This window comes from Lepus europaeus, chromosome 19 (genome assembly GCF_033115175.1).
Source record: "Lepus europaeus isolate LE1 chromosome 19, mLepTim1.pri, whole genome shotgun sequence".
NCBI classification, from domain to species: Eukaryota; Metazoa; Chordata; class Mammalia; order Lagomorpha; family Leporidae; genus Lepus; species Lepus europaeus.
Genome location: NC_084845.1, coordinates 54,349,095 through 54,370,162, shown reverse-complemented (window position 1 = coordinate 54,370,162; position 21,068 = coordinate 54,349,095). Strand labels below are relative to the sequence as shown.

The 21,068-nt window shown below is 52.9% G+C and overlaps 2 protein-coding genes across 2 annotated transcripts; both read left to right on the top strand.

The window, feature by feature from the left end:
- The first annotated feature begins 228 nt into the window (after positions 1-228).
- On the top strand, positions 229-5,844 carry LOC133748131 (dipeptidase 2-like). The gene is made up of 11 exons (XM_062176714.1): positions 229-542; positions 918-1,223; positions 1,491-1,617; positions 2,237-2,366; positions 2,450-2,591; positions 2,899-2,968; positions 3,075-3,251; positions 3,621-3,705; positions 4,234-4,309; positions 5,267-5,402; positions 5,491-5,844. The coding sequence occupies exons 2-11, from the start codon at positions 958-960 to the stop codon at positions 5,743-5,745; spliced, it is 1,464 nt and encodes a 487-aa protein (XP_062032698.1). The 5' UTR covers positions 229-542; positions 918-957; the 3' UTR covers positions 5,746-5,844.
- A 5,111-nt stretch (positions 5,845-10,955) lies between these two features.
- Positions 10,956-14,868, top strand: DPEP3 (dipeptidase 3). The gene is made up of 10 exons (XM_062176033.1): positions 10,956-11,167; positions 11,459-11,585; positions 12,076-12,205; positions 12,288-12,429; positions 12,685-12,754; positions 12,861-13,037; positions 13,315-13,399; positions 13,850-13,925; positions 14,399-14,534; positions 14,626-14,868. The coding sequence occupies exons 1-10, from the start codon at positions 10,956-10,958 to the stop codon at positions 14,866-14,868; spliced, it is 1,398 nt and encodes a 465-aa protein (XP_062032017.1).
- The last annotated feature ends 6,200 nt before the right edge of the window (positions 14,869-21,068 follow it).

Below are 21,068 nucleotides of genomic sequence, written 5' to 3'. Positions count from 1 at the left end.
CACAAAAACAGAGTCCTGAGATGGGGCGGAGGGGGGGGGGGAGGCACAGAATCCATGTGCCACACCTCTCCTTAGGATCCACTGTGCTGACCTGGCTTCCACTTTGAAGCAGCTCGGCCAGCAGTTCTGAGAGGACGGTGCCCGGTGGAGGCTCTGCTGTTCTGGAAGTTACTTCATTTCCTTCCATCCAATGTCTGGGTTCCTGCTCCACCGAGGAAAATTCCCAGACCTCTGCAAGATGATTTATCAATTCTCCAGCCCTGGGGGGGTGGCGCATCTCCTTAGGAGGGAGGCTGGCTGGGAAGATGGGGGCAGGGTCCTGACAATTCCCAGTGTGGACTCCCAGAGTCTGCGGATGGAAGTCAGGCATGAGAAGGCAGCGAGGTCAGGAGGATTGAGCCACTTCCGCTTCCTGTACCCAGAATCAGCACGTTAACCTCTCATTTCCAGAGAATATCTCCTTCCCACACGCTGCCCAGCACCAGGAAACCTGAACCCAGAGCACCGCAGTCCCAGCCACTTGCAGCCCCCGGGTGGCCAGGGTAGGAGGCTCCAGGCAAGCGAGGCCACAGGGCGGAGGGCCACTCCCTGGGAGAAGCACCCAGGGCCCCTCGAAGAGCAAGCCTAGGGGAGGCGGGGGAGGGGGCGAACAACCTGAGCCGCCCTCGGTGGCAGTTGAGGGGAGGGAGGCGAGGGCGGAAGGCGGTCGCGGTGAGGCGGGTGAGCGCACGCGCCCGAGGCCCGCCCAGCCCACGGGGGCGCTCTCCGGGATGGGTGCGGGAAGATCGCGGCGCCCCGGGGGCGGTTGCGCTGCGCCTCGTGGCGACACTTGGCGTAGCCGTCGCGGGTTCTCGTGACTTCAGTCCCGCCCAAGTTCGGCCACGCAGCTGTGACCTGACCTCGTCTACCCCTCTCAGGATCCCCCCCGATCGCCACGCCCGCCAGGCCCTGTGCAAAATGCAGCCCGCGGGCCTCGAGGGTCCCCATGCGCTCCGGCCTCTGCTGCCTCTTTTGTTCCTGCTCCTGCTGCTGCTCCTACCGCTACCCGTAACCCGCGCCCAGACGGCGCCCAGCACTCCTGGCGCGCCCACCACGAAGGGTGCCCCTGGCACCACCACCACACCAGGTGCCCGTAGCGCCTCAACCACGCCAGGCACTCCCAGCTCCCTGGCCCTGGAAGAGCGCGCACGGGCCCTGATGCGGGACTTCCCACTTGTGGATGGGTGCGTATTCGCTGCATCAGGGGCTGAGTGAGGGCTGAGTGCACCCCTGGGCAAGTGCAGCAAGTAAGACAGCCTGGCACAACACCCCTAGGTGCCCATTCCCCTCCTCTGTCACTTCCTCTCTGGTTGGAAGCCCCCAGCCCAGGCCTTGGTATAGTCTGTGGACAATGTGGGGTGAGGTACCCTCAGATATGTCTTGCCTGACCTGGAGACCTAGGGGACCCACCCATTTTGCAGCAACCTGACCCTATCTTGACATTCCTCCAGCCACAATGATCTGCCCCTGGTCCTGAGACGGTTTTCCAAGAATGGGATACAGGAAATTAACCTGCGAAACTTCAGCCATGGCCAGACCAGCCTGGACAGGCTTAGAGATGGCTTCGTGGGTGCCCAGGTACCACAGGGACACACAGAGCACTCCTGCGTGGCTGCCAGGGGATGTTGGGGAGAGTGGGGCCCCAGAGATCACAGTTAGTTATCTGGGAACTCAGTTACAATAGTGGCCCCCAGAAGTGCTCTGATGTGGGTTGTGGGGCTGCAGGGGCTACAATGGGGGTAAGACTACAAGAGTGGCCGCTGGTGGCCAGCGCCTCAGCTCACTAGGCTAATCCTCCGCCTGCGGCACCAGCACCCTGGGTTCTAGTCCCAGTCAGGGCACCAGATTCTGTCCTGGTTGCTCCTCTTCCAGTCCAGCTCTCTGCTGTGGCCCAGGAAGGCAGTGGAGGATGGCCCAAGTGCTTGGGCCCTGCACCAGCATGGGAGACCAGGAGGAAGCACCTGGCTCCTGGCTTCGGATCGGTGCAGTGTGCCGGCCACAGCACATCGGCCGTGGCGACCATTTGGGGGGTGAACCAACGGAAAAGGAAGACCTTTCTCTGTCTCTCTCTGTCCACTCTGCCTGTAAAAAAAAAAAAGAGTGGCCTCTGGGCCCTCTGGGTACTGTGGAGCCTATGAGAAATTCAAGTAGTTACAAAGCAGCCTCTGCCCAAGCCAACCCCTGGCCTTGCCCCCAGTTCTGGTCAGCCTACGTCCCATGCCAGACGCAGGACCAGGATGCCCTGCGCCTCACCTTGGAGCAGATTGACCTCATCCGCCGCATGTGTGCCTCCTACTCTGAGCTGGAGCTTGTGACTTCAGTTGAAGGTGGGTCAGTCGGTGGGGGGATGTTAGGAACCTGACTGAGCTACTCGTCCCTGAGAGCAATCATCTGACCTTCCTGTCTCCAGCTCTGAACAACACCTGGAAATTGGCCTGCCTCATTGGTGTGGAGGGTGGCCACTCACTGGACAGCAGCCTCTCTGTGCTGCGCAGTTTCTATGTGCTGGGAGTGCGCTACCTGACGCTCACCCACACCTGCAACACACCCTGGTGAGCGTGGTGCAGATGTTGTGGGCCCACCGAGGCAGAGATTACATCAGGTCAAACTATGGGCCCAAGCCAAGTTTTGCCCCTGGGATCTGGCACTGACCCTAGAAGGGGGAGAAAGGATGGGATCCTGGGGTTCACACAGCCAAGACTAGATCACATCAGGGCACTCATACTGCCAAGTCAAGCCCATCCTGGGTCCCTGCTTTTGCTCCACTGGGTCGCAGGGATAGAGGGCTTGGTGGGATCTCTTAAGTTCTTGTGGCCAAGGCCTGGCCACCAGTCAGACTGCTTTTTGGCTATCCTATAGGGCTGAGAGCTCAGCTAAGGACATCCACCCCTTCTACAGCAATGTCAGTGGACTCTCCAGCTTTGGTGAGGTGAGGACCCTGTTCATACTCCATGTCACCCCAATGTACATTTCCTTTCAAAAAAACTTCACACACATTTGCACCCTGGTACCCTCCTCCCAATCTGTTCCTGCAGAAGGTGATAGCAGAAATGAACCGCCTGGGCATGATGGTAGACTTGTCCCATGTCTCTGACGCCGTGGCTCGGCGGGCCCTGCAAATATCGCAGGCCCCTGTGATCTTCTCCCACTCAGCTGCCCGGAGCGTGTGTAAGAACGCTCGGAATGTTCCTGATGACATCTTGCAGCTTCTGGTGAGAAACTACCCAGCCCTGGAACCTATGATTTGAACCAGGAGCCCATGAACCTTAGTCCCTGCTCCATCAACTTCGTCAAACCCCAGGCTGAATATCTTCTGTCCCCTAAACCCACAGTCCCTGAACTCTTGATCCTGAGGGGTGAGGGTTCTGGATTCCTCTGTGCCTCGCACCAGGAGCCAAGATACTTCCAACCCAAACCACAGCCAACCTTGTTCCCTTTACAAACCCAGAGAGGTGAAGTCTCTTGAGTCCTGAAGCCAGGGCCGAACACTTTCCTCACAGGGACCCAGAGGGTAGGCAGGCATGCGGTTGTGCTAGGGTTGGGGTGGGGCAAAGTGAGTGTCTATTTGATTACCTTTGCAGAAGAAGAATGGTGGCATCGTGATGGTGTCCTTGTCCGTAGGGGTACTGCAGTGCAACCTGTTAGCCAATGTGTCCACTGTGGCAGGTAAGCCTTCCCTCCAGGCTCTCCAGTGCATCTTGGTGCCACATGGAATCGGAGCTGCAGTCAGTGCTGTGATCCTCATGGTATAAGGGAAGAAGTCAGACCCAGGTACTACCGGGGTGCAGGGGCTACCAAAGTACCCTGCCCCTGCCTCTAGCCAAGGGACTAGGCAGTGCCCTTAGGTCTCTAAAGTCTTTGTCAGTTGTGCTCTTTTGTCTCTCTTTCATATTCCACTGACCTGGAAGGGAGCCCCCTCTAGATTGTCAAAGAGATGTGAGGCAGGGTGGATCCTGGATGGGAAATAGCCCAAATGGGTGACTCTGGGTATACTGCAAATCTAAAGTCCAGTGTAAAACCAGCTGGTCAGTTTAGGTCGAACCTGAGAGCCTTCCGGCTGCCACATGGGGTGCCAGGCCATGGAGGAATTGGCCTTCCTGGGCTACAGACTGCAAGAAGGGTAATCAGCAGAATCCAGTCCCAGGGGTACCCCTGCCCTGGCAGCCCCACACTCCTGATTCTCCATCCCGCCAGATCACTTTGACCACATCAAGGAAGTCATTGGATCCAAGTTCATTGGCATTGGCGGAGATTATGGTGGAACCAGCCAGTGAGTGCTTTCTGCCCATGTTTAGGGCTGGGCATACAGCTAAGGGGCCCTCACAGTCACCACACCTACAGCTTCATGGTCCTGATAGCCTTAGGACTTTCCCACCTGCTATCTCCCCAGTCCCAAGTATCTCTGTACTCTCAGCTCTCCTGTCTGTCCTCAGTTCAGTGGCCCCACATTAAACACATTATTTGACTAAGCCACCAGACAGAACTCATCTGCCAGCACATGTACCCCCCGACACCCCCACCCCAACCACTCCTTCTGGGCAGACTGTCTGCAAGGCCTGGTATGGGCTGACCATCACACACCCAGTGTGGAAGAAGCTTTGCTTTTTTTAAAACAATGGAGGGAACATTTGCATTCAGTGACGAGCATAGATCTTTTTTTTTTTTTTTTTAAGATTTATTTATTTGAAAGTCAGAGTTACACAGAAAGAGGAGAGGCAGAGAGAGAGAGAGGTCTTCCATCCGATGGTTCACTCTCCAGATGGCTGCAATGGCCGGAGCTGTGCTGATCCGAAGCCAGGAGCCAGGAGCTTCTTCTGGGTCTCCCACATGGGTGCAGGGGCCCAAGGACTTGGGCCATCTTCTACTGCTATCCCGGGCCATAGCAGAGAGCTGGACAGGAAGTGGAGCAGCCGGGTCTCTAACCGGCACCCATATGGGATGCCGGCACTTCAGGCCAAGCCATTAACTCACTGCACCACAGCGCCGGCCCCGAGCATAGATCTTAATACTACAAAAATTCAGTGAGTTTTGACAAATGTTCAAGGAGGCTTTAAGGCCTCTTTCTAAAGGAAAAAGAGCGAGGAATCATTTACTCCCTGCCAGTCCTTGTTTCCCACATCTGACCATGGCTAGGGTTCATGGCTAGGGCATGCAGGGCTGTGGTTATAAGTTGGGATCAAGAAACAAGGCCTCAGGCTCATCAGCTGGTTGGCTGGTGGCTACATAGGTTCCCCCAGGGACTGGAGGACGTGTCCAAATACCCAGCGCTGATAGAGGAGTTGCTGAGGCGGGGCTGGAGAGAGGAAGAACTTCAAGGTGTGCTTCGTGGAAACCTGCTGCGGGTCTTCAGCCGAGTGGAACAGGTATGTTGGATTGGGCAAGAGTTAGTCTGGGGTCTGAGCAGATGTCAGGGGAGTTGAGAAGCTGCTGACCACTGACTGCCACCTCTAGGTACGGGAGGAAAACAAGTGGCAAAGCCCCCTGGAGGACAAGTTCCCAGAGGAGCAGCTGGAGAGTACCTGCCGCTCCATCCAACCACGTTTGCGTCGGCGACACTATCTGCTTTCAGACGAGAAACCAGCTGAGGTTCCAACACATTGGCCACTCACATTATCATCCAAGTTGTCACTCTCAAAATCCTCCCCCAACAGGGCCTCAGGGCTCATGATTGTCGCCACCTTTCCAATCCTTATTCTGTGGCTCTAATGACCCAGTTAGTGCTGCCAAACGCCACTGACAGCCACAGACACCCCCACAGAATCCCCCCTTTGTGTTGATATAAGCATTTCCTAGAAAATAAATATTTTGGGCATGAAACCAGGTATGAGTGTCCTTCTCTGCAGAGGGGTCTAGTGGCATTGTCTCTCAGCTCTGGTCTTTGTGGGGTACCCTGCACTTCAGCCACTGTTTGCTCCAGGAGGGCCGGTTGCCAGTGGTCTGAGACCCGGGTGGTCAGGCTCAGCACTGGATAAAGACAGTGGGTACATCCAGCTGTGGAGGAGTGGACCCCATTCTGTATTCTCCCCTTCCAGGTCATCTCAATCCACATGCTGACCCACCGACTGCCACCTGGGGGGTCTTCCAGGGAACTCTGCTTCAGATTCCAAGAGAGGAATTTGCCTGGATCCTTTGTTCCTCTTTGAGCTCAGAATACCAGGCCACATAACGGGCCAAGGCCCTCCAGTGGCTGGACTGCCCTGAGTATGGTACCTCCATCCCTGAGGGACTTCCTCTCCAAGAGGCACAAGCTACTTAGGCACCCATCTTACCTCCAGGCCCTTAGTGATAACCAATAGCAACTGCAATAATAGTAATAGCTAATACTAATAATGGAAGTTAGTAATAATAACATGATAATATATAATGGCTAATAAAATAATACCAATAGCCTGCATACCTCATGATGGAACAATTTCACCCCAGATTTGTATCCAACAGTAATTATGTATTATGTTCCCCCAAAGGCATATGAAATATGTATAACCTCTCTCTGCTTCCCCTCTCTGCAACTCTGCCTTTAAAAATAAATAAATCTTTAAAAAAAAAAAAAAACAACAACTCAGTGCTGTGTCATAGCAAGTAAAGCCACAGCCTGCAGTGCTGGCATCCCATATGGGCGCCAGTTCAAGTCCCAGGTGCTCCACTTCCGATCCAGCTCTCTGCTATGGCTTGGGAAAGCAGTGGAAAATGGCCCAAGTCCTTAGGCCCCTGAACCCACATGAGACCTGGAAGAAGCACCTAGGCCTCTGGATTTGGATCAGCTCAGTTCCAGCTGTTGTGCCACTTGAGGAGTGAACCAGCAGATTGAAGACCTCTCTCTCTCTCCTCTCTCTCTCTCTCTCTCTTTCTCTCTCGCTCTCTGCCTTTGCCTCTGCCTCTCTGTAACTCTGCCTTTCAAATAAATAAATAAATCTTTAAAAACAAAAAAGAAAAAAATATATAGTAGTGTAATCATAACCCCAAACTGTTCTCTTCAAAGTCAAAATTTGAGGAGCCACAGACAGCCAATTATCAAAAGTAGTTGTATTTGAATACACTAACTTGATGAACAACAATAAACATGAAAGCTGGGGGCAGGTATTGGGTGGAGCAGTTAAGCCACCACTTGGGATGCCCACACCCCCCATATCCGGAGTGCTTGGGATCAGTTCCTGGCTTCCCTCTAGATTCTGCTAATGTGCGTTCTTAGGAGGCATCAGGTGATGGCTCAAGTGCTTGAGCCCCTGCCACCCATGTAGTAGACCAAGAAGGAGTTCCAGGCTCCTGGCTTCAGCCTGGCCCAATCCCAGCCATTACTGCCATTTGGGAGAATGAACCAGTGGTTTCTCTCTCCCCTCTCTATCACTTTGACAATCAAACAAGTCTTTTTTTTTTTTTTTTTAAATGTGGCTTAGCAGGTAAAGCTACTGCCTAGGATGCCAGCATCTCATATGGGTGCTGGTTCGTATCCCAACTGTTCCACCTCTGATCCAGCTCCCTGCTAGTGCACCCGGCAAAGCAGTGGAAGATAGCCCAAGCACTTGGGCCCCTGCATCCGTGTAGGAGACATGGATGAAGCTCCTGGTTTCAGCCTAGCTCAGACCTGGCTGTTGTGGCCATCTGGGGAGTGAACCAGTGGATGGAAGATCTTTCACTTTCTCTCTCTCCCTCTCTCACTGCAACTGTTTCAGATAAATAAATAAATCTCTCTTTTTTTTTAATGGGGATAATTGGTTACACAGGTATTGTAAGAAACAATCTAAAGGCTGGGCTCATCTGGATCTCTGCCCCCTCTCGATCCTTGTCAAGTAATGCTTCAATTTCTGCTGACTCTGGGGCCAGCATTGTGACACAGTAGGTAAAGCCACCACCTGCAACACCGGCATCTCATATGGGCACCAGCTCATGTCCTTACTGCTCCACTTCCAATCTAGCTCCCTGCTAATGGTCTGGGAAAAGCAGTGGAAGATGGCCCAAGTGTTTGGACCCCTGCCACCCATGTAGAAGACCCAGATGAAGCTCCTGGCTCCCGACTTTGGCTCGACCCAGCCCTGTCCATGGGGGTTATCTTGGGAGTGAACCAGCAGATGGAAGCGCTCTCTCTCTTTCTCTCTCTCTCTCTCCCTCTCTCCCTCTCTCCATGTAACTCTACCTTTTCAAATTAATTAATTAAAAAATGTTGCTGACTCTGATCCTTTCAGGAATATGCTTTTAAAAAAAGATTTATTTATTCATTTGAAAGGCATAGTTAGAGAAAGGCAGAGAGAGAGAGAGAGAGAGAGAGAGAGAGAAGTCTCCTATCCTCTGGTTCACTTCGCAAATGGCTGCAACGGCTAGAGCTGGGCCAATCCAAAGCCAGGAGCCAGGAGCCAGGAGCCAGGAGCTTCATCTGGGTCTCCCAAGCAGGTGCAGGGGCCCAAAGACTTTGGCCATATTCTACTGCTTTCCCAGGCCATAGCAAAGAGCTGCATCAGAAGTGGAGCAGCCAGGACTCAAACAGGCACCCGTAATGCTGGCACTGCAGGTGGCAGCTTTACCCACTATACCACAGCACCAGCCCCAGTAATATGCTTTTTAATATTTAGCTCAACATTTTAAGTTTTCAGAAGGAGTATAATTTTTTAAATATTTATTTATTTGAAAGGCAGAGTGACACAGAGATCTTCCATCCAGTGATGCATTCCTCATATGGCTGCAACAGCAAAGGCTGCGTCAGGCTGAATCCAGGATCCAAAAACTATTCTGGTCTCCCACCATTTTGAAAAACAAGCTTATTTTAGTGTAAAATATTTAAAATCTGGCTGGCGCCATGGCTCACTTGGTTAATCCTCCGCCTGTGGCACCGGCATCTCTTATGGGTGCCAAGTTCTAGTCCTGGTTGCTCCTCTTCCAGTCCAGCTCTCTGCTGTGGCCCAGGAGGGCAGTGGAGGATGGCCCAAGTGCTTGGGCCCTGCACCCGCATGGGAGACCAGGAAGAAGCACCTGGCTCCTGGCTTTGGATCAGCGCAGTGCTGGCCGTGGCGGCCATTTTGGGAGTGAACCAGCAGAGGGAAGACCTTTCTCTCTGTCTCTCTCTCTCTCTCTCACTGTCTGTAACTCTACCTGTCAAATAAAAAAAAAAATTTAAATCTATCCATTGGGTCAGCTCTGTGGCCTATTGGGTAAAGGCACCACCTGCAGTGCCAGCATCCCATATGGGTGCCGGTTCATGTCCCAGGTGCTCCACTTCCCATCCAGCTCTCTGCCATGCCCTGGGAAAGCAATAGAAGATGGCCCAAGTCCTTGAGCCCCTGCACCAGTGTGGGAGACCTGGAGGAAGCTCCTGGCTCCTGGCTTCAGATCAGCGCAACTCTAGCCATTGCAGCCATTTGGGGAATAAACCAGCAGATGGAAGACCTCTATCTGTCTCTCTCTTACTCTGCCTCTGTAATTCTGCTTCTCATATAAACATTTAAAAAACAAACAAAAAATCAGCAACAACCATGGCAGTGGGTTGAAACCAAGAGCTAGAAACTCAGTCGAGGTCTGCCAAGCAAGCAGCAGGAACCAAGCTATTTGTGCCATCACTGCTGCCTCCCAGGTTCTGTACTGGCAAGAACCTAGAGTCAGCAGCCAGAAGCCGGGTATCCAACCCAGGTACTCTTATGTGGGGCACTAGACTAACCTCCTGCTCTCCATGAACTCCTTTTAAAAATATAGATATAGATACATTTATATGTGTGTGTATTATTATTATTATTTTTAATGAGAGAGGGAAAGACAAAGAGTTCTTCCATCTGGTGGTTCACTCCCAGAGGATGGGCCAGTCCTAAGCCAGGAGTTTCATCCAGGTTTCCCGTGTGAGCCATCTTCTGCTGCTTTCCCAGGTGCATTAGCAGGGAGCCGGATCAGAAGTGGTGCAGGGGCCAGCGCTGTGGTATAGCAGGTAAAGCCGCTGCCTGCAGTGCCGGGGCATCTCACATGGGTGCCAGTTCGAGTCCCGCTGCTCCACTTCCCATCCAGCTCTCTGCTATGGGCTGGGAAAGCAGAATGTAGTAGAAGATGGCCCAAGTCCTTGGGCCCCTGCACCCATGTGGGAGACCAGGAAAAAGCTCCTGGCTCCTGGCATTGGAATGGCGAAGCTCCAGCAGTTGCAGCCATTTGGGGAGTGAACCAGCGGATGGAAGACCTCTCTCTCTCTCTCTCTCTCTCTCTCTCTCTCTCTCTCTCTGCCTTTCCCTCTCTGTAACTGTGTCTTTCAAATAAATAAATAAATATTTTAAAAAAAAAAAAGAAAGAAAGAAAAAAGAAGTGGTGCAGCCGGCTCCAAGCGGTGCCCATTTGGGACGCCAGGGCGGCAGGCAGGAGCAGCCACGTTGCTGGCTCCTCCATGAACTTTCCACTCATATTGGTCTTAAATTTCACTTTCATTTTAACAAACTTCAGGGATTCTTTTCAGTCAGTCTCAACACCCAGATCCAATTCACTCTAGGACTTCACGGAATATTTTGACCTAGTTAGGGTCAGGACGCATCCGCGCAGCTAAGGCCCCCAGGAGAGCCCAGCAAGGGGGATAGAATTAGGAAGATTCCTGCTTGGTTGAGCAATTCCCTCACCGGCCTCCTACCTGTCGGCGGGTCTGCGGCACGCGTGGGGTGGGGCGAAGGGAGCCCACGTCGCGTCGCACGCAGACGCACGCTGCGCGCAGAGGCCGCCCAGCCCGTGGGGGCGCTCGCCCGCGTAGGGAGCTGGGGATTTGTGGCGCCTCCCGCCGGCCACGCTGCTCGGCGTGGGGTTCCCAGCCCGTCGGTTGCGGCGTCGCCTGACTGAAACTCTCTCAGAGCGTGGCCACGCGCTGAGTCACCTTAATCGGAGCTTCGGACCCTCGGCTCTCTGCCCTTCGCCTCCCCGGTCTCTCGTGATCATCACCCCTGCACCCCGGCTGGGTCTTGTGCAATATGCAGCCCACGGGCCTCGAGGGTCCCCACGCGTCCTGCCGGCGGCCACTGCTGCGTTTGCTGTTGCTGCTACTACCGCTGCTAACCCGCGCCCAAAGCTTGCCCGGACCTCCTGGTGCCCCCAACGCCACAACTACGCATGGAGCCTCCAGTGCGCTGGGCCTGCGCGAGCGTGCGCAAGCTCTGATGCGGAACTTTCCGCTTGTGGACGGGTATGTAGATACGGCGTACGGAGTAGGCAAGTAGGGGCTGAGAGCACCTGTGGGCAGGGAAGGAGGTTCTGATCGTGCAGGGTTAGCGAGGAGGCCCCCTCATACCATCCCAGGGTGCCATCTCCTCCATTACTGCACTCCTGGCGGACCCCCCTCCCCCGACCCCACACCTCTGTCTTCAGCCTGGTCTCAGAAGGTCACCATACTGTCTACACATGACCAGGACGTGGGTGGGGTGGGGGAGGTAGGCTCAGGAAGGTTGATATGTCCTGCCTTTGTCCCCACCCTCAGCCACAATGACCTGCCTATGCTCCTGAGACAACTTTACCAGAACATACTACAGGATGTCAACCTACACAATTTCAGCCAAGGCCAGACCAGCCTGGACAGGCTTAGAGATGGCCTCGTGGGGGCACAGGTACCATAGGGGCACATAGGGTGCCGCTGCATGGCTACTGGGGAATGTTGGGGTCACAGAAGACTAGGGTTGGCCAACCTCTGGGTGACTAGGTACCAAGGGACACACAGTATATAATCATGTGAGTGCTGGGGGTGCTGCTGGTGGGGCCCTGGGCGGGGGAGGGAGGGTTGCCTAGACAAGCGAGCTGCAGGGGTGTCCAGGTTCTGTGGAGACATGCAGAAAGCAGAAAATCCTTGCTGACCACAAAGGACACGGTCGATTGCCCTGGGACACTGACATATCACATGGAGATACAGCAATCCAGGATGTGTCCTGAATCCACTGGCTGTTGGCAGCGAGCTTAATTACCAGGGTGCCTGGTACCCTGCTGTGCTGCCTCACTTGGGGCCATTAACCCAAATGGGTGCGCTGGGGACTGAGGCAGGGGTGGCAGGCCTAGGAGTTTAGAGGCACCCTGGCTCATTCTGGATCCCTCATGGACCCCCAGTTCTGGTCAGTCAATGTCCCATGCGAGACCCAGGACCAAGATGCTGTGCGCCTCAGCCTGGAGCAGATTGACCTCATCCGCCGCATGTGTGCCTCCTACTCTGAGCTGGAGCTTGTGACCTCGGCTGAAGGTGGGCTGGCAGGTGAGGGGAGAAGCAGGGGATCAAGTGGCTCTGTTTCCACTCTGACCATTTGCCTCTCCACCCTTTTTAGGTCTGAACAGCACTCAAAAGCTGGCCTGCCTCATCGGTGTGGAGGGTGGCCACTCAGTGGACAGCAGCCTCTCTGTGTTGCGCAGTTTCTACGTGCTGGGAGTGCGCTACCTGACGCTCACCCACACCTGCAGCACACCCTGGTGAGCGTGGGGCCTGGCTAGGATGGAATGGTAGACAACACGGTGTGGAAACGACCACATCCCTGGGATCGTTTTAACTAGAGAGGGCTCCACAGAGGGAGGCTGCACCCCCAGCAGCCCCTCACATTCTCAAAAAGTAGCTGGCCCTGGGTCCTCACCTGTTCCAGAGGTGAATGGATGGGTAGACAGAGGGCCCTCGGACTTTGATGTCCAAGGTATGGCCAGCTAGGTTGCCCTCCCCTAACTGTTCTGCAGGGCAGAGAGTTCCAGCAAGTTCAGACACCCCTTCTACACCAACGTCAGCGGGTTGACAAGTTTTGGTGAGGTGAGGACTGTTGTTCTATACCCCACCCTACTGGTTCCCTACAGATAAGTGTACCCACCTGTGTGCTCCTGATACCCCTCTCCCCAAAAACCCCATTTTCCTGCAGAAAATGGTGGGAGAAATGAACCGGTTAGGCATGATGATAGACTTGTCCTATGCGTCGGACACCTTGGTGAAGCGAGTCCTGGAGGTATCTGGAGCTCCTGTGATCTTCTCCCACTCGGCTGCCAGGACTGTGTGCGACAATTTGCTGAATGTTCCTGATGATATCCTGCAACTTCTGGTGAGTACCCAGCCCAGCCCTCAAGCCTAGGGCCAGACATGCCTCATTCAAAGATTCTTGACCTTGAACAAAGAAAGCTCCCAGACTCGTGGACCCAAAGCTGATTAACCCTCCTCCATCTCTGAAACTCAAAGCTAAACCCAGGGGCCCACAAACCCAGAGAGGTAAAGCCTCTTCAACAACTCTGTCAGGGCCCCCATGGCACAGGTGGGTTGGCAGAAGACAAGGGGATAAGGCAAGAGGGCCAAGCTGAGTGTTCCTCCTTCTCTTCCTATAGAAGAAGAATGGTGGCATTGTGATGGTGACTTTCTCCTTCGGGGTGCTGCAGTGTAACCTGTTTGCTAATGTGTCCACTGTGGCAGGTGAGCTCCTTCTCAGCTCTTTGTGCAGGTCTGGCTTGAGCTGTGCCACCCTGGCCCCCAGGACAGCTCCAGAAATCTAGCACACATGTCGGGTACACCCTCCAAGAACTCAAGGACAGCAGACACAGCTCTTTGTTGCCACCCTAGTCTGAGTGCTGGGGATTTGATCCTTCTGAGTCTTATTTTTGCTCCCAATCCTTGAATCTTTCTTATTACCCACTTCCCTGGGCAGGATAAGCAGATGTTCCACCAGGCTCTGAAGAACCCAGAGGCAGGAAAAAGTCCAAAGGGGCTGCTCTGAGGTTCAGTCTAGGTCAGCCTGTAGTCACATCAGTATTCATGACAGGCCACAGCCAGGAGAGCTGTGCTTGTGGGCAGGAAAGTTGGCCAGGGCTGGTCCCATGCTCTAAATTCAGCTCATTGCTTCCTACCACTTACTCCACCCCCTAGATCACTTCGACCACATCAGATCAGTCATTGGATCGGAGTTCATAGGGATTGGCGGAAATTATGATGGGTCAGGCCGGTGAGTGTTCCCCCAGGGTTTGTCATGGGCAAGAGTACATCAGGGAGTCCCATATATGTAAACTTCCTCATCCTAGGGGCCTCCCATCCTTCAGGGTCTAACCACTGGCTCTGGTGACGTCCCCCACTCCCAGGGCTTGTTTCCAAGGTGGTCCCTGTCCCTTCTGTGCCTTAGTGGGTCCACTCCAGCCCGTCACACTTGCTCAGCACTCCTGTACCCCAAGGGGAACTCATCTGTCCAGCTCAGGTTCCACCCCCTGCCCCGCATATCTGCTCAGCTGGTGGATACTACAGAAGCTCGGTCCTCAAGGGGCTTCCAAAGTTGCATTCACTAGCCTCAAGAACTTGGTCTTTAGTTTTCCATATATGTGATTGGGGCTGGTAGAGTGATAGGCCCAGCACCAGAGCCAAGGCTAAGGCCAGTGGGTCCTAGACCAGAATCAAGGCTAAGCTGACTGGCCGGTGGCTGCATAGGTTCCCCCAGGGACTGGAGGATGTGTCCAAATACCCAGTGCTGATAGAGGAGTTGCTGAAGCGGGGCTGGAGAGAGGAAGAGCTCCAAGGTGTGCTTCGTGGAAACCTGCTGCGGGTCTTCAGCCGAGTGGAACAGGTATTCTGGGCTAGGTAGAAGGATGTTTCAATGGTTTGAGTGGATGAGGGGTTTGCTGTGGGAATGTCTGACTGCTGATTTCCTCCCACAGGTGAGAGAGGAAAGAAGAGGGCAGAACCCTGTGGAGGCTGAGCTTCCAGACAGGCGTCCAGTCAGGCCCTGCCACTCCCACCTCCTGCCTCAGCCTCAGAATGAACCCTTGGGTACCCACCTGGAGGTGACCAAATGGCCATCCGGGCAGGTGCTCCAGAGCCCCTCAAAAGCCTCCCCACACCTCTTCCCAGGCCTTGTGGCTGCTACCATCCTCCCAGTTCTTATCCTGTGGCTCTTGTGACCTAAATGCCAGTCTCCCCAGAGGTCTCTGTAGCAAAGTCCCAAAGTCCCCTTCCTACTTGTCCAGGCATAAGCTATATTGAGAATAAACGTTTTAGGCACGGAGCCGGGTGTGAGTGTTTTTCTTTCTTCAGGCTGGGGCCGTGTGGGCTCTTGGTTGGTAAGGGGTTTTTGGCCTGGCCCCAGCTCCTCCAGGAATCCAGTTCCCACTTAACCTCCAACTCTGGCTGCACAGAGGTGTCTTACCAGATTCGTATGTGAAAAGCCTACGTCCACAGATGAGCACACAGAAATTGAATTCAGAGTCAGTCCCATCACAGAGTATGACTACAAGTGGGTCCCATTTTTTCTCTGAAAGATTTTTTAAAAATATTTATTTGAGAGGCAGAGTTACAGAGGGAGAGACAGAGAGAGAGAGAGAGAGAGAGAGAGAGAGAGAGAGATCTTTCATCCACTGGTTCATTCCCCAGATGGCCTCAACAGCCAGAGCCAGGCCAGTCTGAAGCCCGGAGCTTCTTCTGTGTCTCCCGTGTGGGTGCAGGGGCCCAAGCACTTGGGCAATCATCCAGTGCTTTCTCAGGCCATTAACAGGGAGCTAGATTGGAAGTGGAGCAGCTGGGACTCAAACTGGTGCCCATATGGGATGCCAGTACCACAGGCAGAGGCTTAACCTACTAGCCACAGCGTTGGTTCCAATTTATAAATATTTTTTAAAGAAAAAATACAACTTGGCCGGCGCCGTGGCTCAACAGCCTAATCCTCCGCCTTGCGGCACCGGCACACCAGGTTCTAGTCCCAGTCGGGGCGCCGGATTCTATCCCGGTTGCCCCTCTTCCAGGCCAGCTCTCTGCTATGGCCTGGGAAGGCAGTGGAGGATGGCCCAAGTCCTTGGGCCCTGCACCCGCATGGGAGACCAGGAGAAGCACCTGGCTCCTGGCTTCGGATCAGCGCGATGCGCCAGCCGCAGCGGCCATTGGAAGGTGAACCAACGGCAAAAAGGAAGACCTTTCTCTCTGTCTCTCTCTCTCACTATCCACTCTGCCTGTCAAAAAAAAAAAAAAAAAAAAAAAAAAAAACCTTAAAAGAGAAAAAGAAGGAAATTAATGCTGTCCTCTTGGCTCACTACAGTTCTTTCTTTGGCCACTTTCCTCTCTAGGTGGGCCAGATCTAAGTTCCCTCTATGAGATTTTGAGATTGGAAAAAAGAAAGACTTCAGTGCCACCTATGTTATAAATCAAAGGTCTATTTGTTTATTGTATCAATACCACAATGTCATGGGGCCGGCACTGTGGCGCAGCCAGTTAGCGCCCTGGCCTGAGTACCGGCATCCTATATGGGTGCTGGTTCGAGTCCCAGCTTCTCCACTTCCGATACAGCTCTCTGCTGTGGCCTGGGAAAGCAGTAGAAGATGCCCCCCTGCACCCGCATGGGAGACCCAGAAGAAGCTCCTGGCTCCTGATCGGGACAGCTCTGGCCGTTGCGGCCAACTGGGGAGTGAACCAGTGGATGGAAGACCTCTCTCTCTCTCTCTCTCTCTCTCTCTCTCTCTCTCTGTGTGTGTGTGTGTGTGTGTGTAACTCTGACTTTCAAATAAATAAATAAATCTTTAAAAACAAAACACAATGTCAGCCAGCACCGCGGCTCAATAGGCTAATCCTCCACCTGCGGCGCTAGCACCCAGGGTTCTAGTCCCGGTTGGGGTGCTGGATTCTGTTCCGGTTGCTCCTCTTCCAGTCCAGCTCTCTGCTGTGGCCCAGGAGGGCAATGGAGGATGGCCCAAGTGCTTGGGCCCTGCACCCGCATGGGAGACCAGGAGAAGCACCTGGCTCCTGGCTTCAGATCAGCACAGCTCTGGCCGTAGCAGCCATCTAGGGAATGAACCAGTGGATGGAAGACTTCTCTCTCTGTCTCTACCTCTCTCTGGAACTCTGTCTTTCAAATAAATCAAATGAATCTTTTTAAAAAATAAAATAAGTTTTGTAAAAAAAAAAAAAAACCTTTTATTTATTTTTATTTGAAAAGCAGGGAGACGCACATACCCAGACATAGACAGTTGGAGAGAGATCTTCCATTCACTGCTTCATTCTCCAAATGCTTACAACAGTCAGAGCAGGGATAGGCCAAAGCCAGGAACCCAAACTCCTTCTGGGTCTCCCAGGTGAGTTGCAAGGACCCAGGTACTCAAGCCATTATCTCCCAGCATGCATTATTAGAAAGTTGGAATGGAAGTGGAAGAGCTGGGATTCAAACTGACTCTCTGATATGGGATATGTATCCCAAGCAGCAGTTTGTTTGTGCCACAATGGCTGCCCATGTTCTAGATATTTCTTCTCCTCCTCCTCCTCTTCCCCCTCCCCCTCCCCCTCCTCCCCCTCCTCCCCCTCCTCTTCCTTCTCCCCCACCCCATGAGGGGGGACAGCACTGTGGCATAGTAGGCTAAGCATCTCTCCCTTATGGGTGCTAGTTCTAGTCCTGGCTGTTCCTCTTCTAATCCAGCTCTCTGCTATGGCCTGGGAAAGCAGTGGAAGATGGTCCAAGTGCTTGGGCCTGTGTGCCCATGTGGGAGACCTGGAGGAGGTTCCTGGCTCCTAGCTCCTGGCTTCAGGTCAACCCAGCTCTGCCTGTTGTGGCCATTTGGGGAGTGAACCAGTGGATAGAAAACCTTTCTCTTTGTCTTTCTCTGTAACTCTAGCTCTCAAATAAATTTAAAAAGAAAAAAAGATGTATTTACTTGAAAGCAGAATGACAAACGGAGAGACATACACAGAGAAATCTTCCATCAGCTGGTTTACTCCCCAGATGGTCACTAGAGCCAGGTCTGCGCTAGGCCAAAGTTAGGAGCCTAGAACTCCATCCAGGACTCCCAGGTGGGTTACAGGGACCCAAGTATTAAATCATTATCTCCTGGCCGGTGCTGCAGCTCACTTGGCTAATCCTTCGCCTGTGGTGCCGGTACTCCGGGTTCTAGTCCCGGTTGGGGCGCTGGATTCTGTCCCGGTTGCTCCTCTTGAAGTCCAGCTCTCTGCTGTGGCCTGGGAAGGCAGTAGAGGATGGCTTGGGCCCTGCACCCGCATAGGAGACCAGGAAGCATCTGGCTCCTGGCTTTGGATTGGCGCAGCGTGCTGCCGCAGCGGCCATTTTGGGGGTGAACCAATGGAAAAGGAAGACCTTTCTCTCTGTCTCTCTCTCTCACTGTCTAACTCTGCCTGTCAAAAAAAAAAAAAAAAAAGAATCATTATCTCCTGCATTCCTAGATGCTTAAGCAAGAAGTGGGATTGGAAGCTGAGTAGTCAGGATGCTAACTAGCGCTCTGATACGGAATATAGGCATTCCAAGCACTGGCTTAACCGCACACCACAATGGCTGCTCTTGGATGTTTCTTTTAAAAGTGGAATTGTAAAACGTGACTTTTTGTGTTTGGTTTCTTTAACTTGACATGTTATTGAAGTTCATCCATGTGGTACTTTTTCTGCATTCTTAGTTTATTTCATTCTTTTTCTCTGATTCCTATTAGGCAGATGTTAGAACATTTATGTTTTCTGTATCTTTTCTGTTTTTTGTTGTTGTTGTTGTTGTTGTTGTTGACAGGCAGAGTGGACAGTGAGAGAGAAAGACAGAGAGAAAGGTCTTCCTTTACCTTTGGTTCACCCCACACGGCTGCTGCGGCCAGCACACCGCGCTGATCCGAAGCCAGGAGCCAGGTGCTTCTCCTGGTCTCCCATGTGGGTGCAGGGCCCAAGCACTTGGGCCATCCTTCACTGCCTTTCCGGGCCACAGCAGAGAGCTGGACTGGAAGAGGAGCAACCGGGACAGAATCCGGCGCCCCAACCGGGACTAGAACCCTGGGGTGCTGGCGCTGCAGGAGGAGGATTAGCCTAGTGAGCTGTGGCGCCAGCCCTTTTCTGTTTTCTTTATTCTTTCAGGAAAATTACTTAATTTTTTCAAATAAAAATTTCAAATATAGTTGTGACAATTGTAATACGTAGTCCTGCATGTTTCTGCCATACTTCTGTCATTCAGAGATGGGGTCTGTGCTTTCCCATCCCCTTTTAATCTGGGCTTTGTTACTGCCTGACCAGTAGAATATATATTGCAGAAATGATGCTTGTATAGCTCCCATGCCTAGATCCAGAGAAACCATCAGCTTTTCCCTCCTGCTTCTTGAATGTTGATATAGAAAGCAGTTATGGGGTTATGGGGCCAGCGCTGTGGTGTAGCGTATAAAGCCACTACCCGTAGTGCCAGCATCCCACTTGGGCGCCGGTTCCAGCCCCGGTTGCTCCACTTTTGATGCAGCTCTCTGCTGTGGCCTGGGAAAGCAGTAGAAGATGGCCCAAGGCCTTGGGCCCCTTCACCCATGTGGGAGACCCAAAAGAAGCTCCTGGCTCCTGGCTTTGGATCAGCACAGCTCCGGCCATTGTGGCCAACTGGGGAGTGAACCAATGGATGGAAGACCTCTCTCTGCCTCTCTCTCTGTGTAACTCTGACTTTCAAATAAATAATAAATAAATCTTTTTTAAAAAGAAAGCAAGCAGTTAAACCTTTAGGAAGCCAAACAGCCCACAAAAGGGTCCACATGTAGAGCACCAATGCCCTGGGCCTGTCACCCCAGTGGGTTCCTATCCTACAGATGGAAACAACTTGTGAGTCATGAGATGGAGTCATCTTGGAAGTGTATCCTCTGGTCCCAGCTGAATTCACGTGGAGTAGAGATGAGCTATACTCAGTTTGCACATTTGTAAGTAAATACTGTTATGTTAAGTCATTTTTGGGGTGATTTGTTATGCAGATAGATCACCTGAACAATAAAATTTTTCAATATTTATTTGAAAGCAGAATGACAGGTCTTCCTTCACTGGATCACTCTTCAAATGGCCATGGGCCAAAGCCATGAGCACAGAACTGCATCTGAGACTCCCACATAGGTGGCATGGGTTCATGAGCCATCTTCTGTTGCCTTCCCAGACACATTAACTGAATGCAACTGGCAGTCCAATGTGGGATGCTAGCATTGCAAGCAACAGCTTCATCTGCCATGCTATAATGCCCATTCCTAATTTTAATTTTTAAAAAAGATTTATTTATTTCAGAGAGTTGCAGAGAGAGAGGGAGAGGCAGAGAGAGAGAGACATCCACCATCTGCTAGTTCACGCCCTAGATGGCCACAAAGGCTGGGGGCTGGTCCAGGCCAAAGCCAAGAGTCAGAGGCTTCTTCCAGGAATCCAACAGGGGCGCCAGGAGCCCAAGCACTTGGGCCATCATCCACTGCTTTTCTCCGGCCATTTGCAGGGAGCTGGATCGGAAGTGGAGAAGCCGGACAGGAACTGGCACCCACATGGGATGTCACATCCCAGATGGTGGCTTTATTCTTAGGAAAATGGTGCAGTCTTATCTATGGTGCAATCTACACCCTGATCTACATCCTAGGCCCTAGCCCCCGCCGCCATTGCTGAAAGCCAGGTAGCCACATGGCCCAACCACCAGTGTCAAGCTCCACCCCCAACCTAATGGGATTCACTATTCCTACTTCCCCTCCCGCCCCCTGGAAAAGGGATATTAGACCTGCTTCCTGGACATGTGCTCTCTTTTTCCTTCCTTCTTCGCCCCTACCCTCTGGTCTGCTGGGTTTTCCCTAGTAAACCCCTTCCCTTACTCCGGTGTTTGGGGTGTTTTGTGGTGATTTTACATTTACCCCTGCCACCATAACGCCCTTAAAATTTTTGTTTAAGATTTACTTATTTGAAAGTCAGACACACAGAGAAGGGGGTGGGGGGAGAAGTCTTCCATCCGATGGTTAATTCCCCATTGGCCACAACTGCCAGAGCTGCACTGATCCAAAGCCAGGAGCCAGGAGCTTCTTCCGGGTCTCCCACGCGGGTGCAGGGGCCCAAGGCCTTGGGCCATCTTCCACTGCTTTCCAAGGCCACAGCATAGAGCTAGATCAGAAGTGGAGCAGCCAGGGCTGGAACCAGCGCCCACATGGGATGCCGGCACTGCAGGTGGCGGCTTCACTCCCTATGGCACAGCGCTGACCGCTAAAAAAATTTTTTTAAAGATCTATTTATTGGGGCCTGCGTTGTGGCAGAGGGGTAAAGCCACCGCCAGCCACACCAGCATCTCATATGGGCGCCATTTTGAGTCCCAGCTGCTCTAGCTCCCTGCTAATGGCCTAGAAAAGGCGCCAGAGTGTTTGGGCCCCTG